Genomic DNA, 17463 nt, shown 5'->3' with positions numbered 1-17463 from the left:
AAAAGGACATTGTTTAAAGTAATAGGCCCCGCTCCTGGAATCCAAGGGATGGGTGTGAATTCTGTGTCTGCCTGGTCTGTTGTTCACCCCCAGTCCAGCTGCCTGGGGTGGGAGAGCGGGGGTGGGGCTGGGGGGAGGTCTTTGGTAGCTATCATGCTGCAGGGTATGGAGCAGAAGAGGCTGGCCCTGTGTCACCAGGCAATACTTTGCGCCAGGAGCCTCTCCAGGAAAGCGGAAGGACGCGGCTTTCTTTTCCTCGTCCCTCAGAAACCCTCTAGGCCAGAGATGGAAGGCTCAAAGACTCACTGAGACCTGGGAGGTACCATAAGTGAGCAGAGGTGCCTGGAAAATGTACCCACTTCCGTTTTCCTTGACACCCACAGCCCTCCTAATCTACATTTCATTTTTCCTCTTTTGACTGAAACGTGGACACAGAACACGTTTCACTTTTGCTATCACTGCCGTTGCAAAAGCAGCAGCTCAAGCACGAGTCAGCTTTGGTGCCAGGGAAGGCAGCAGGGAGTGGTGGGGACTGTGGCAAGGGTGGCTCACATCCTGTCTGAGGGGTCAGCTATGACCCCATCCCAGGTCCCAGTTGCCGCATGGCCTGGATTGGAAATTGTCAGGCAAACTAATTAAAAGCAAAACCAGACACAAACACAACGCTGTGAAGCCCGAAGCACTGTGTGGACTGGATCAGCGTGTGGCTGGTCCTGACTTAGCAGCTTGTGGTCTTGGTTCTGGGTCAGGCCCGCTCCGTGTGGTGACTGTGCTGAGCTGGGCATTTGCAGGCAGCCTTGGGCAGGGCTTGTGGGATTGTCCACGGTTTGTGGCTTTACCCCAGAATTGTCCAAACCACTTCCTGGGTAGAGACGATGGGCCGTGAGAGACTGTGCCCATATACTGAAGCTGGGTGCGGGGGGGTCTCTGGCATCTTTGCTTTGGGACATGTGACAGGTAGAATGGAGGCCACGTCAAGGTCAGAGTTCAGCTCAGCTGAAGGCTTGCAAATATAGCACCAGGGAGCTCATCCTGATTATCTACCAGTGGTGACCCGTGGTTGAAAAGGTACAAAAGACATGAAGCTCCTGGGTGGCTCAGTCAGTTAAGTGTCTGTCTCTTGTCTTGGGCTCAGGTCCTGATCTCACAGTTTGTGGGTTCGAGCCCCGCATCAGGCTCTGTGCTGACAGTGCAGAGCCTGCTTGGGATTCTCTCTCAATCTCTCAATCTCTCTCTCTCTCTCTCTCTCCCTCCCTCCCTCCCTCCCTCCCCCCCTCCCCCCCCACTCCCCCTTCACTCCCTCCCTCCCTCCCTCCCCTTGCGTCTCTGGCTCTCCCTGACTTGTAGTTTGTCTTTCAAAATAAATGAATAAACTTAAAAAAAAAATGTACATAAGACAGAACATTAAATGTAGAGGGAGAATGTCCAAATATAATCACTGTTACTACAGTAATGTGTGTCTTTTTCTAAATAAAGTATATATTTTAATCAAATATTTAAATATAAAGTATTTTAATTAAAATATTTTAAGAGGTTGTCCTTATGTAGACAGTTTCATATTCTGTTTTAAGTCAATATTATAACAAATATTTTCCATTTATGAAAATGGCATATAAAATTACTTAAAATAGATGACTAATATTTAAAATCGATGTGCATCTCTGTGCACACAAGGCCCACAGACACACATGTATCGAGAGGGATGATACAGTGTGGCAAAAATGCAGTTTCTGGAGTTAGACTGCCTGCTTCTAATCCTATCTCCATGAGAACCCAGGACCCCTGGGTAGCTCTCCTAACGTCACCCAGCCTCAGTTTCCTCATCGGCAAAGCAGGCATAACCATACTAGCTACTTCATAACAGGGGTAGAACGGAATGATGTATCACACGTGACTATTTTAGCACAATGCCTAGCTCGTTGAAAACATGAAATAAGTGTTAGCTGTACTATTAAACTTCTGTAACCACCTTTCCCGTGATGGACGTTTAGGTTTTTGACCGTTTGTTCTCTTTTGAAAATAGTAATGTGCTCAGGCAACGCGTCCATAAGGAGTTGCTTTCAGTTAGGGTTGTTTCCCTAAATGTGTGGGCTCTTTGATTCATGAATGAGTCAAAAGTTCTGGTCATTTTTAAGATTCTTGGCACATACTGTGAAATTGTTCTACAGAAGCGTTTTACCAAATTACATCAGCAGTTGCCGAAGTTGAGAGGGAAGTTCTGTCTGGCTCTGACTGCCGCTGCATACTAAACAGCAGTTACCCCGCACGAAAACTCTTGTAACTTACCAGAGGTTTTCTGTTGGTGCCCCTGCTGCCTGGCCAGCAAGGAAAGGCTGGCCTGGGTTCAGCTGGATGTGGCCTGGACTGTAAGGCACCTGTGAAGAAACCCTCCCTTTTAAGTCATCCTTACCCTGTGTGTGGGCATGAGCCTCCCTGGGTGCCCTACCAGGCCTGAACTGGAATTCAGGGCTGTGGTCCCAGAGGCCAGCAATCCCTCTGCCGCCTGGGCCAAGTCATATCCTGGAGGTCTATGGCCATTCACACTCACTTCTCCATCTTCGAGCTTTCAGGTCTGTGTTTTAACCAAGAGCCTGATTAATGTGCGTATCACAAAGACCTCAACCCCCCCAGGAGGGCAGAGTTTGGGGCCTAGAGGAGGAGGGCTCAGCATTAACTCTGTGCTGACCAGCCTCTAATTTCACCAGGCCCAGTTGAAGGCAGAGAGCTGAGTGTTATACCTGTTGGAACACAGTCTCTGATTCTTTCATTCACAAGCCTTTCCTGAGCTCTTGCTGTGAGCCATGCAGAGTAGATAAATCAGAGGTATCAGATGCACAGCCCCTGCCTCCAGGGAGCACACAGTCTGGTGGGGTGTAGCAAAATGAGAAGGGCCTATGGAAGGCTCTGGCACCTCGGAGTCTGGCTCTGCAGGTCAGGAAGACTCCAGAGAGCAAGTGGCCATTGATGGGGTGTTTGAATATTGGCTAGGCTTTGGAGAGGAAAATGTGGTGATGGAGAGGGGTTTCAAACAGAGGAAACCTGTAGGGACAGGGTCAGAGGCGGGAAAAAGCAGGCATGTGACAGAACGAGTGAACCGTTCTTGGTTGAGGCAGGGAGGGGAAGGTGCAGGGTGAGTTGTGAACATCTTGGATTTCTTTTTTTTTTTTTTTTTTTTTAATTTTTTAATGTTTATTTTTGAGAGAGACAGAGTGTGAGTGGGGGAGGGGCAGAGAGAGAGGAAGACACAGAATCCGAAGCAGGCTCCAGGTTCTGAGCCGTCAGCACAGAGCCTGATGTAGGGCTCGAACTCACGAACTGTGAGATCAAGACCTGAGCTGAATTTGGACACTTAACCAACTGAGCCACCCAGGCGCCCCTGAACAGCTTGGATTTCTTACCCGAGGGTGGGCTAAGGTGCCCTTCAGCAGGCAGAGAGGCATATTGGACACCAGAATGACCATGCAGAGCTGTGTGGTAGGAAGGTGGATCCGGCCTTCAGAAGAAGGAGAGGTGAATGGGTTGTTTTGGGGGCTGTAGCCTTAGACCAGGGAACAGGGGGCCCAGGGCTTTGGGGACAGAGGGGAGTGGTCCATGGGAGGCATCTGTGATGGAGAATCAGTGGGCCAAGCAGGAGAGAGGGAAGTGTCTAAAATGACCCAGGACTTGCCATTTGGGTGACTGTCAGGGAGGAAGCCTCCCACACGGGGAATTAAGCGGCACGTGAAGTATGTTGAGGCCGCGCTTGGCGTGGAGCAGGTGACCCGTATACACTTCTTGTCCCTGCTGCAGTTTTGGAGACTGGCAGGAGGGCAGGCATGAGTGAGAACATGTTGAGTTTGGCTGGGTTCCTGTGCGAGGTACTGCAGCTGGAATATCAGGGTGGGAGCAATAGTCAGGGGTGTGACAGCAAAGTGACAGCTGAGGTGAGCCGCAGAAAGGAAGAGGGTGGAGATGAGTGGGAAAATGCTAGGAAGGAGCTCCCACAACACCAGCAGCTGTACAGTCAGCAGTTACTGAGCCCCTACCACGTGCACCCCGCCTTTAAATCATCATACCATTCTCTGTATCTTACAGATAGAGAAACTGAGGCTCAGGTCGTGTGACGTGTCTGTGCTCCCTCAGCTGTTACATGGTGTCTCGGGGCATTGCTCCCGGCTGTCCACCTCCATGGTCCCTGGAGGCAGAGTCCTGGGAGGCCCCTGTCACCAATATCGTGTAAAGGGAATCAAGAGGGGAGAATTGCTGAAGAGGACGTGACACTGGGGACAGAGACCAAAGGGTGGGGAAGGAAAAAGCCTTTCCGTTTCCAGGTTGTGAGAGAAGAGCAAAGCAGATGATGCAGGGCCAGAGGAAGGAGGTTGAGGGAGCCCTCATTGGAAGGCCTGACTCTACCATGTTCAAGATTATATGAACAGAACGAAGGGGAGAGTGTGGCCAGGATTTGAGGAGAAGAAGGTCCTGATTTCCGAACATGCCTAGGTGAGATAAATAGGGCTGGAGTGGTGACAGCAGGGAGGGCCACGTGAGGGCTAGATCTGGGCAGGCAAGATCATCAACCACGCACCAGCATACAAAGCCTGTTTGGGCTTCAGGATCTGCATGATGACAAGATGGGGTAGAACCATTTGTCCGATTTTTCTTTTTTTTTAAAATTTTTTTTTTTTTATTTTTTTTATTTTTTTATTTTTGGGACAGAGAGAGACAGAGCATGAACGGGGGAGGGTCAGAGAGAGAGGGAGACACAGAATCGGAAACAGGCTCCAGGCTCCGAGCCATCAGCCCAGAGCCTGACGCGGGGCTCGAACTCACGGACCGTGAGATCGTGACCTGGCTGAAGTCGGACGCTTAACCGACTGCGCCACCCAGGCGCCCCTTGTCCGATTTTTCTGAATCTTCAGAGATGTCCGGCTGGGAAAGTCGCCAACCATGTCTGGGAGGCCCTGACTACCTCGGTTTGTCTCTTTGGCAACAGAGTTTTATTGCCACCATAAAGATGTGTGGCTGCCAAGAAAAACACTCTTCTTCAGGCAGGTTGGCCTTGGGGAGGAGCAGCCTTCTGATAGAGCAGATCTTTCAAGACTTTGCCATTGCAGGGCAGGAATTATTGATGCTAAACTCCCTCAATCTTGGTCCATTTAACTCCTGAAGAAGAGGGCCTGTGTGGGAGGACAGGCACCCTTGGAGCATGTCAAAGGACTGGAGACAAGCCAGGACCATACAGCCTGAGCCTTCTTCTTATGTAGGCTGTGAACTGCCAGTGGTACGTGAGGGCTGGAGCAATAGCAGCCCTAAAGTGAAAGGAGGAAATGTGTGCAGAGGCCAGGCCTTTAGCCATGTAGTTCAAGAGGAGTCCTTGAATTCTGGATGGTTTGGCTGAATCTTTTCCAAACTGTGGTCCCACACCGCTAGCAGAGATGAATGAAGGTGCGTACAACATAACACATGCCACTGTGCAGGTGATATACCTGGGTGACATATCCATTTGGTCTCTAAATCAATTGACAAGGGCAAATAGTGTTCTGATTTCAGACTTGACGTTAGCATTGGTAGTTTCTGGCCCTGCGTGGGCGTCTGCAATCTCCCACAGTAGGTTTGGCCGCAGGCCACTGCTGCCCGAGGTTGGTACTACCAGCACTTTGAGAATCTGGAGTCGTATCAGGATAGGGGCGCTAAAAATAGGAGTGACTATCCGCCTCAAGTAAAGTTCATTTGTCAACATGCTCACTCAATTTTCACAAAAGCCAAAAGAAATTGACAGGCTATTTATCCTTCCCCTTTTGTAGATGATGAGGAAACTCAGGGCCAGAGTGGTTGAGTCTTTTCCACCAGGTTGTACAGTGGATGGCAATTGAGCAACAAAGCAAACCCCAGCTGCTTCTAATCCGGGGCTCTTTCTACTAAACCATCTGCCTGTCTTGGACTCTTCAGACCATAAGGAAACTGCTGGACTCATTGGAAACAGGAAGTGAACGAGAGCTTCCCGGTTGGTAACATTCCGAAGAAGTGCCCTGAGGGGTTTGCCCAGCCTGCGTAAACCCACATCATAGAAGTTACACCCGGCTTGTCTGCTGGAGGATGTATATCCACAGTACGGCATGCTTCCATGACATTCTGGAATAGCGCAGTAGCCGGGACCATGATTTGGGAGTTTCTTCCGGTATCTACAGCTTCAGGGACAAGGACCAGACAGGACCAGGACTGGATGAATGCCAAGCTAGGGAGGGAAACTTTGGGAGGCCTAAGTCCTGAGAGCTGCCTGGTCAGATGCTCAAGTGTTGACTGAGTGGATATTGAGGCACAAAGCAGACACTGTGTCAGGTACAGGGTCACGGTGCTCTAGGACAGGCCGTAGCGTGGGATTCCTGTCATCAGGAAACTCCTTGCTCGGTTAGGATACAACAACATGTTCAGAAAACAGCAGCATCTAGAACAGAACTTTTAATAGGGGGTAGCGCCTTTGCAGGCACTGGGAGAGGTGATCCCAGCTTTTCCTAAGAATACCTTTAAAATACAGGGGCGCCTGGGTGGCTCAGTCGGTTAAGCGGCCGACTTCAGCTCAGGTCACGATCTCGCGGTCCGTGAGTTCGAGCCCCGCGTCAGGCTCTGGGCTGATGGCTCGGAGGCTGGAGCCTGCTTCCGATTCTGTGTCTCCCTCTCTCTCTGCCCCTCCCCCGTTCATGCTCTGTCTCTCTCTGTCTCAAAAATAAATAAACATTAAAAAAAATTTATAAAATAAATAAAAAATAAATAAAAAATAAAAAAAAATAAAATACATTAAATGGGGTCCAACCCATAGAAGAGCAGCTGTACTTTAAGTGTCCATGGATAAAGCGAGCACCTATGGCAAGAAGTTACTATGGATAATTAGTATATTTAGGTACATTTTTGTCATGTCCCCCCCAATAACGCCTACACATAAGAGAAAAATGGTTATACATGTATGTGAGGTATTTTAGGAATTATGTGAATGTATAATGCTAACCGATTTGTGGGTCCCTTGAAATAAGTCCATGCTCCCAACTTGCTAGTCCACTAGCCTAGAAGTATTTGAACACAGAAAACTTGGTAAACCTGCATGTCACTGACCAGCAGGACCTTGTCCGTGGATGGCTTATTTGTTAAGGATTTTCTGTAGAAAATGACCTGCTGAGGGGCGCCTGGGTGGCTCAGTCGGTTAAGCGTCCGACTTCGGCTCAGGTCATGATCTCGCGGTCTGTGAGTTCGAGCCCCGCGTCGGGCTCTGTGCTGACAGCTCAGAGCCTGGAGCCTGTTTCAGATTCTGTGTCTCCCTCTCTCTGATCCTCCCCCGTTCATGCTCTGTCTCTGTCTCCAAAATAAATAAACGTTAAAAAAAATTTAAAAAAAAAAGAAAGAAAGAAAGAAAGAAAATGACCTGCTGAGAAATAATGATGTGTTCCCATCCCATCTCTATGCACCCACGGGAAAGGTCTGGTGGCTCTGTCCCTTCCAGAGAATGGCCAGGCCTTTGTGTTCCTTGTGGCTGGTCCTCTTACCGCTGTGGATCAGTGACCCGCCATTGTGTTTCAGCTGACTGTCCTGTTTCCACAGTCATGGCCCATTGAAGAACTTAAACAGCACTATTTGAGAAGGGAAAGAGATGAAACTGTTTGGTGTTTGTGTCTCAAAAGGGCCCAGCAGTATTCTGTGGCTGTGTCCCTGGCTTCTGAGAAGAGGGGCAACAGTGGCAAATCTGTGGGGACCCCAGCCTGCGTCTGGGTTGCTTCAGCCCCTCTGAAGTGGGAGAACTCCCAAGAGGTGGCTGCGAGGGTACCTGTTAGGATTGGCCAAACATGCAAACCCCCACCCCGTGCAGAGGCATCTGCCTTCAGAGGAACCTCTTGGCCCTGGCAGGGACCAGTAAGCAAGACACCTGACCCTGGTGTGGAGCAGTGGAGCCAGACGGCCTCACTGTGTGGCCTAAGGAGTAATGTTAGGGACCCATCTAGACAAGGTGAGGGAGCCTGGAGGAGAAGCGATGTTTTTAGGACTGTATAGGCTCTCCTCTGCTCCTGGATGAAGATGACGAGCATGGTAGGGGTCTATTTCATTGACTTTGAGCATCCTGCCTGTCTTGGTATGGGGGCTTGAGTTTGTCCTCACTGAATTTGGGAAAACAAAACCACAGATGCCCTGAGTGTTTCGGGTATTTAATCCACACCTGTCATAGTAAAAGGTAATAGGGTCTTGATTTAGGGAAAAAAAATATCAAGAAAAAATGGTCTAGATAGCAAAACCTCATGATAAGAAATCAAAATTTGATTTATAATTTATCCTCATTTTAGAACAAAAAACTCTAATTAGAGAAACGAAACATCTTTTGTCCTAGAAGGAAATATGTCTAATGTGAATCCTTTCACATGCACCTGTACACCCCCAAGCCAAGCCCTGAAGGTTCAGGAACAGCAGTCTCAGAGCTGGTGGTTCAGTGTGAACAGAGTACTGACCCCAGCATCTCACCTCCTTTCTCCAGTTCCTTCCACAAACAACATGCAGGTCCAAGGATTTCAGTTGTGCACATTTCCCAGCGCTGCTTGCCGGCAACCTCCCAAGTCCGCTTTTAAAGGTCACCCAAGTTTGTTCTAAATAGAGTTAACTGTGAACTCTGATTCAGCGCTTTTCTGAGGTCTGCCAAGCCACGCCTCCCCAGGACCTGTCTTCCAAGCCCCGCCCCCTGGACTCCGCCTCCTAAGCCGCGCCTCCCTGGACCAGCCTGTCAAGCCACGCCTCCCCAGGTCCTGTCTCCCAACTTCCTGCCTCCCTGGATCACGCCTCCAAAGCCCCGCCTCTTTAGGCCATGCTTCCCGGGGCCCAGCCTCAGAGCATCTTTTGGCTGGAGCAGCTGATAGGAGTTCCCGCTGTTTTCTGCTTTGTGGTCCCGTGTGAATCATCACGCCCCTGTTGCTAATGCAGATGGGCCCTAACAACCATCGTCCAGTTGAAAGATTTGCTTCTCACTGAGTGACACGTCATTGATGCCACAGAGTTCTTTTACCTTGTAAAGCAAGCAGGAGAGGGTAGGTAGGCTTGGGATCTTCACTGGGACCAAAACAGTTTGTTTCAAGTGTAAGACGTCATTTTTTCAGTAAGGTGTGTTGACCCAGGTGCATGCAATTGTCACAGCTCATTAACTGTGCACCTATAAGCAACATCTTTTATTGAATGTAAATTATATCTGAATTAAAAAGGAGACTAATAAAAACCAGGATACGAGGCCAGAGAAGACGACCAGGGGCTCCTGAGAGTCATTAGTCCTCATGGGAGAAGAGGTGAAAACAGAGAGGAAGTGCAGTGGAAGAATGCATCATCTCAATGAGATAACAAGGAAACCTCAAACAAACCCCAAATGAGGAAGGGTCTATTCATCAGAAGGGAGGCAGCATACTCTTAAAAAATGCCTGTGTCATTAAAAGCAAAGAAAAGCTGTAAAAATGAGCCAAGTTAAGGAATCTGGGGGCGCCTGACTGGCTCAGTAGGTGGAATGTGTAGACTCTTGAGTTTGGGGTTGTGGGTTGAAGCCCCACATTGGGTGTAGAGTTTACTAAAAAATAAATAAAGGAAGCTTAAGAGTCATGACAACTAAATGCAGTGCCTGGTTAGACAAGATCCTGCCCTTGGGAGAGAAGGAATGCCATACAGGTCAATATGAGATCAAGTGATAACTTGAGTATAGACAGTATATTAGGTAAAGGTATTGTGAATATAGATTATGACTCTGATTACTGTAGCAGGTAGGACAATATTCCTATTCTTAGAAAACACATACTGAAGCATTTAGGAGTAAAAGGCCATTTTGTATCTAACCCTGAAATGGCTCAGAGAATAATATTATGTATGTATGTGTGAAAAAAATATATACACGTATGTACAAAAGAATTTCCTCATTGCTTACCTTGGGGAAAAGAATGAAAAAAGTACAAGCTTGGGTCTCGTTGACAATGCCAGTTCAAAGTTTGTCAAGTATTTTTCCAACATGGGCACCTCTAAACAAGGAAGATTTTTATCCAACATCTCCTATCAGTAACTCCTGGAAGCCACATCATACCCGTAGCTGATTCATGAAACCTTTCATTCTGGGTCAGGTCACTGTTACCTGGAGAAGAACACAGCCCAGGCAAAGTTTATGCATTGGGACAGGGGCATCTGTTCAGTGATAAGGGAGAGGAGGGGAGAGGAGGGGGGGAAGAGAGAGAGAGAGAAGGGAGGGCAGAGGAGGAAGGGGGAGAGAGAGAGAGCACACAAACCATACATTTTACAAATGGTAAGATGTTAGCAATAGGTAAATCTGGGTAAAGGATATAGAAAGGTGTTCTTTGTACAGTTTTTCTTTTTTGCACTTTTTTTTTTTTTTACAAATTTGAAATTATTTCCAGATAAGTGTATGTGTGTGTGTGTGCTTTACCATTGGTGATGAGGGAGCTGGAAAGAGTTCCAAGGCCTTTGCAGCATCAACTGGTGTCCAGAAGGCATTGGCTGCTGGTTCAGATTCGTGTCAGTATTCCAGGTGATGGTAGTCACCATGGCAATTATATTGCTTTCATAGTCATAAATGGATATTTCTCAAGCAATGAAAGCTAGGTTGCTTATGTTACAAACCTGGGAGAATATATGAGAGAATTTCCTTATCGCTTATTCTGGGAAGAAAAGGAAAAATGTTCAGGTGTTTTGTTGACAAGGCATGCTGGAGGTTGGGCAAGTATTTTTTTTAAACATCCATGCCTCTAAACAAGCGGAATATTATCAGGACACGCTCCTTCAATCAGTGCCTTCTGAAAGCCACATCATACCTTCAGTTGATTCATGAACACCTTGACTCCTGGGTCAGGTCACTGTTATTTGGACATAAGCATGACACAGGTAAAGTTTATATGTTGGTACATTTACATCTGTTCTGTTTCATACCCAAATTTCCCAGGATGACCCTAGCAGCATTATAGTGGATTTGGGAAAGGAAGGGGTGTCCAGTGACCTCTCAGTGGGCTTCCAAAGACCATAGTGTCTGACCTTGCTCTGAGCTCAGTGGACCCTTTGCCCCCAAAAGTGGCCACGACCCCTGCTCACTCCCTGGGGGATCTGCTATGAAAGTGGATGGGACTCTGCCTCCTGCCCACACTGTAGTTGGCCAAGCACACATGACAGTGATTATGACTCTCTTCCCCCCCACACAAAAAGAAAATGTGGGATTCATTTGTTCAGGCACACTTCACAGGCAGATAGGAAGTTCCCCCTGTACCCCACCTCCTTCTGGGAGGGGTAAAAGGACAGGTTGCACCTGATTCTCAAATCTGCAGTTTGGACTCTGGAATCATGAAGCTGAGTATTTTCTCTCAACCGTTCATCTGATAAAGATGGACTATTTGGGGAGCTTAGAAATTCAACTGTGTAATGAACGTTGCTGCCTCTTTGTCAGCGTGTGTAAAACCAAACTGAGGTGCCACATTCAGGGAACTAAACCCAGGTGGCAAAATAGGTGTGTGTCACAGGCAGGCTTTCATTCTGTGTCCTTCCTGGTCATGCCATGTGAGTTCTTCAAGAAGAGAGTGTTGAGAATAAGAGTCCACTTTATCTGCAGTGGGTCTGGGAGTCCTCTCTGGTCCTGAAGCAAAGCTGAGCCAAAGGGTCTGTGGAAGGGGAGATGAGCATCAGAGATGGAGACGGGAGAGCCAGCTGGAAGGGTTATATGGAAGAGACGGAGTCGCTGCTTGCTGGCTGCATACAGCCCTAGAAGAAGCTAGGGACACCATACCCCGTAATCTGCCAGTAGACACCCCAGAGGTAGACAAGGAGATAGTGGCCCTGTGCCCCTAGACTTTGAGGAGCCAATGGCATCAGGGCTGCCCTCCAGCTGTTGCAGGGCACAGCCTGACCAGGGCTGGAGTTACAGAATGTTTGGCCCTCCAGCCCCTGTATCCTGCCCCCTACTTATGCCAGTCACCTCAGTCTCAGTAATAATCTGTTGATAACTTATTCCACTCCTACAATGTACCTGAGCACTCTATAGGTGTTACCTTATTTATATTCACCTGTTATCTTTTTTCCTTTAAAATATTTTTCAGCTTTATTAGGATATAATTAACATTGATATAAATAACACTGCGTAGGTTTAATATACATGTGTGTTTGTTGAATGGTTACCAAAGTGAGGTTAGCTAACATGTTCATCGTGTCATATAGTTACCATTTGTGTTTGTGAATTGAGAACTCTCAAGATTTACTCTCTTGGCAACTTTGTATACAATAAATATTGGCCTGTTCTCTTTTTAAAGATAAGGAACCAAAGGCTAACAAAAGGTAGCTTACCAAGGTTGAAAGGTTTTTAAGTAGTGGGTTCAGGATTTGGAACCAGAATAGTCTGGGTCCAAATCTCTTATGCTCTTTTACCACACTGTGCACAAGTACACACACCCACACCCACAGACAACACACACACACACACACACACACACACACACACACACACAGAATATATGGGACTTTGCAACCTCTTTTTTAAGAGGGAGCTTGGTACAGCTTGTCATATTTGATCCTAGACAGTCTGCAGTCCCTGCTGCTTACAAAGACATAGTGATGGTTGACCAGAAACCTCTGGACATCCTATGGCAACTGGTACTTTATCACCTGGCAGGCATTGTCTCCAATCTGGCTACACATGTTGGCAGGGGCTTTCTGTTGGGACTTGAGAATCTTGGTTTGAGCTGCCAAGGTCAGCAGTTTTGGTAAAAACCAACAGGCCATGTGAGTGGAAACTGTCAGTGGGCTGGGCTGGGTCCGGTGCCGGAGAATGACCAGTCTCTTGACCTCAGGTCGCTTGCCATCTTCTCCTCCCTGTCTTTGCAGCCAACCTTGGTTTGAGACCCAGGGCGATGACTCTTGGGAAGCCACCAGTCTACCAGGGGCCTGTGGATTGCATTGCAACCATCGTGCGGACCGAGGGCCTGGCAGGGATGTACCGGGGTGTTGGCGCCATGCTGCTGAGGGATGTCCCCGGCTATTGCCTCTACTTCATCCCCTATGTGTTCCTGAATGACTGGATCACACCCGAAGCCTGCACAGGCCCCAGCCTCTGTGCTGTGTGGCTGGCGGGCGGCGTGGCAGGTAAGGGCAGCCATACTGACCCCTGCACTTGTGCTGATCCCCTGTATTGGGAAGGCTGGGGAGCCCATCATGCCCTTCTCTGCCCCAGGGAAGGACACAGTTCACCTAGCTACTCATCCAGTGAGTATTTGGTAAACACCTGCTATATGCCAGACCTAGCCAAACAAAGGAAGGGCTGGGAATAGAGAATGGTCTCCCTCTTTTCTGCATCTCCTTCCCTATGGACCTATGAGAACAGCAAGTCCCTATTTGGGATCGTTGAACCTTCGGTCAGAAGATATATTCTCCCCTTTCATTCTGGGTCAGGTCTCCTTGAGCTCTGAAAAGGAAATCTGTTATCATGGTTCACCTTTTTTCAATGTCGGCACATAGCAAACCTTTCTAATGTGAGCATTTCATTAGCTCTGTAAGGGAGGAATCAGTCTCCCCATTTGTCAGATGAGAAAACCGAGGTTCAGAGAGACTAGGTGACCCACCCAAAGGCACACAGCTAGTGCATGCAGACAGTACAGCAGGGACTCTGTAGTCAGTGAGATCCCAGTTCAAATCCATACTTACTCAGCTTGTGACCATGGACTGGTTTCTTCACCCCCCTTCTCAGAACTCATACAGCATCCCCATTTCCTTTAGGGTAAAAATCAATGTTCCTGCAGTGGTTTTCAGTCCCTGTATGATCCAGCTGTCTCTTGCCCGTCTGCACTCAGCTCCTGCTCTTGCCCCTGTACGTGCTATGCTTCAGCCACGCTGGTCTCCTTGCTACGGCATGACTGTGCCTGGCTCCTCCCCACCACGAGGCCTTTGCACCTGCTGTTCCTGCTGCCTGGATTTAGCCATATGTAGGTCATCAGGGACTGTGACAAGACCCATGTTGGTGAAGGGCGTGAACACCCAATTGAAGAGAGATCGAGAGAGAAGGGGATGGAAGAAACAGGACAGTCCAAGTACACACGACACCTCTGAGGGGCTTGGTGGTGCTGTGAGGGGGACGGGGTCGAGAGGTATGCAGCTAGAGCCAGAGCAGGGTGTGGAAGCCAACAGGGGGTTGCTTCTTAAGAAGGCTGAAAACGTGGCATGTGTGATGCTGTGGGGAAAGGTCTGGAAAGAAGAAAATCGTCGTTGCTCCTCCACTTCCTGCTTCTCCTCCCCCTCCTCCTCATTAGCTATGCTCAAAATTCAGCAAACACCTAACAAAGCCCATGTCTTAGCCACCAAACACCAGTGTCCAGCCCGCTGCCCCCGTGTGTCTGCGGCCTGGCCAGAGCCAGCTCCTAGTAAGGGCTTAGCACTTGCCGACTGAGGACAAACAAGGCCCCATCCACTCTCATTTCTGGTGAGAGCAGGTATGAGGGGCCTGGTAGGCAGACCTCACTTTGTAATACTCTCGCCCATGGGCTAAGGAGCCAGGGAATATGCCAGGGCAGCACCTGGACGGACTCCAGGAGAATCAGCTTTGTTATTCTGGCAGGAGTCAAGAGGAAGGGGAGGTCCAGAGGGTTCCCAGAGGGTCACGGGCAGGAGGCCATGGGGGTTGGAGGCTGGGATGGGCAGAGGGCCCAGGGCAGGCTAGGGCCGCTTTTGGGAGCTCCTGGGCAGCAATTACAAAACCTTGCAAACAGCTGCCTTGGACTTTGGCATCAGTTTGTTTTTCTCTTCCTGTCCACAAATGTGCCAATTTCTGTGTTTATACAATAACCTGGCATTCTTTTCCTAGAGTCCTTTCAAGTCACAAAGGTGCTCAAACTGCGGCACCTGAGCTTCTCCACCAATGATGAGCCAGGCTTGTGTGGTCCCAAGGCCTCTGTGTCACACCTCTGGAAAAGTCACAAGATTTCTAAAGACCTGCCCCCTGCTCTTTTCCATCTTTGGGCTGGTCCCTCCCTGGCAAGCAGCCTACCTGCAAGTGTTTGTTTAGCTTCTCTGTTTGCAGAGTCGCTTCTGTCTCTGGGGAGCTGCAAGCCTTCAGGCTCAGGCGTCGCTCTGGGCTCTCACCCTTGGTGTCCTGGAAGGGCGCTGCAGAGTATCGGTGGGGCCTGTTCCTGCTTCTCCAGTAAAAGCTGCTAATAAAGGCATCCACTTAGGAAGCTCTGGCTGTGGGCCTGGCACTGTGCTAGATGTTCACGTGCATCCATTTATTTGTCCTCACAGTAACCCCATGAAGATGGGTGCTGGTGCCCCACTTTACAGATGGCAGACCCAAGGCCTGGAGGAAGAGACTTCTGTAAAGTCCCACACACAGCAAGTGACGAGTGAGGTTCAGAGAAACCTTTGCAGCTCCTGACTGAACTCTTTCCACTTCCCCCAGCAGCTTGTTAAGCCTGTTAGTGGTGGAAATGGGCAGGGAGCCACATCCCCTCCAGATCCCAACCAGCCAGTCCCTGACACTTGTTTGTCTCTCTCTTTACAGGAGCAATTTCTTGGGGGACAGCGACTCCTATGGATGTCGTGAAAAGTCGACTCCAAGCTGATGGGGTTTATTTAAACAAATACAAAGGTGTCCTGGATTGTATCTCCCAGAGTTACCAGAAGGAAGGTCTTAAAGTAAGCCCCACAGTAGTCATGCGGGGTCAGTGTCAGTCCCTGGAAGGTGGGCCAGACGTTTGGGGGGTATATGAGGTTACAGAGAGGGGAATCAGGAAACTAAAATGCTCACAGTTACCATATCAAGCACGACTTGAGATTCTTGTCTCATTTACTCCTTGCCCCAGGCTGGTGGAGGAAACAGAGGTTCAGAGAGGACTAGTAACCTACCTGAGGTCACACAGCTGGTGCATGGCAGAGCCAGGACCTAGACCCACATCTGTGTGTCACCAAAGCTTCTCTTTCATAGGGATAGGCTGAGAGCTGCTTCCTCACTCACTGCTCAGTGCCTCACTCTCCTGCAAGCTGGGGGCCCCAGAGCTACCTGAGTCATCACATCTCCCAGTGTCTGGTCACTTGGTCTGTCTTCTCTCTCATCCCACTTGAGTCCTTACACCATCACCTCTGGTCTCAACTATGAGGCAGCCTCCAACATGGCCTTGTCTCCCTTCTCTTTCCTCTTCCCTGCACCCAAAGGGCTCATTTAAATCCATGCCCCTTCCAGTCAGCAGACTTGAGTTTAAAGGCAGCCTGGCAGCCTGAGCTGGGGGGAACATCCAGGCAAGTTGCTTCACTGCTCGGCCTCTGTTTTTCCAAGGATAATCATCCCTACCGTGAACAAGGGGGATATTTGTCAGTGAAATACAAAAAGTGCCTAGCTTCGTGCATAACACAGTATATTTAAAAAGAGTCACTTGTCATTGGCTTTAGTATTAGTAGTTTAATTAGTGCAAATGTCACTACTGAGCATTGGGTCTTTGCTTATATGTGTCGCATCCCCAAATATATGCATACGTATATATGTATACGTATACATATGTATATATGTATGTGTATGTATGTGGATGGATAAGATAATTTTTTTTTTTCTTCAATGGAGTACTGGAACTTCTCTGGAAACCTGGACTTCCACAAAGCCTCTTTTGTCTGCACATACATCTACTTGTATATGTATGCATACACAGACACACACACACACACACATATATATACACACATATACTCACATATATATACATATATGTGTATATATATGTTTATATATGTATACGTGTATGTATATATACGTGTATGTATATATACGCTTATGTATATATACGTGTATGTATATATATATATATATATATATATATATATATATATATATATATGTATATTGGGCTTCAGTGGAGTGCTGGAACTTCTCTGGAAACCTGGACTTCCACAAAGGCTCTCATCAGTAGGTGACTAACCAAGGCAGTGTTCTCGAGGTGCTCCCAGACAGCAACTGAGGGGGCTGGAGCCAGGTCATACATAGGCTGCTGCAGGTTCCACTGACAGTACTGAAGTCTGTCTGCCTAGTACCTGATACACAGAGGGACAGAACTCTGGGGTACTTGACATGTGGTCCTGGATCCCATGACTCCTTCAGAGGCACCTGTCTTTGTGGATGGATGTCCAGTTTTTGTTGTTGAGGTGGGGTCAACACAGGGACGTCTTGTACTGCCATGATACTGACATTACTCTATGTATTTACTTTTATTGAGGTCTTTAGATCTTCATACAGCTTCAAGTTACTCTCTAGTGCCATTTCATTTCACTCTCCAGGAGAACCTTTGAATATTTCTTGCAGGATAGGTCTTGTGATAATGAACTCCTTCAGCTTTTGTTTATCTGGGAATGTCTTAATTTCTCCCTCAGTCTTGAAGGATAGTTTTGCTGGATATAGGATTCTTGATTGACTGTTTTTTCTTCTTTTAACACTGAATATGTTGACTACTGCCTTCTTGTCTT

At 48.2% G+C, this 17463-nt stretch overlaps 1 protein-coding gene across 12 annotated transcripts in view; it reads left to right on the top strand.

Annotated features, from left to right (window-relative positions):
- SLC25A48 (solute carrier family 25 member 48) overlaps positions 1-17463 on the top strand; it is a 164214-nt gene that overhangs the window by 137594 nt on the left and 9157 nt on the right. For 11 of the 12 annotated variants that reach the window (XR_002073205.2, XR_008423891.1, XR_008423889.1 and 8 more), the window contains 2 exons: positions 12856-13113; positions 15518-15651. Coding sequence is in view for 4 of the 12 variants with exons in the window: in XM_053907472.1 (XP_053763447.1) it covers positions 12856-13113; positions 15518-15651 (392 nt within the window). In the remaining 8 variants the exon portion in view is untranslated. The remainder of the gene's footprint in view (positions 1-12855; positions 13114-15517; positions 15652-17463) is intronic. The other variant, XR_008423892.1, reaches the window with a different exon arrangement.

This window comes from Panthera pardus, unplaced genomic scaffold, assembly GCF_024362965.1.
Source record: "Panthera pardus isolate Hobbes unplaced genomic scaffold, ASM2436296v1 HiC_scaffold_2, whole genome shotgun sequence".
NCBI lineage: Eukaryota > Metazoa > Chordata > Mammalia > Carnivora > Felidae > Panthera > Panthera pardus.
Note: the sequence above shows the minus strand (reverse complement) of the source record. Positions and strands in the feature narration are given on the sequence as shown.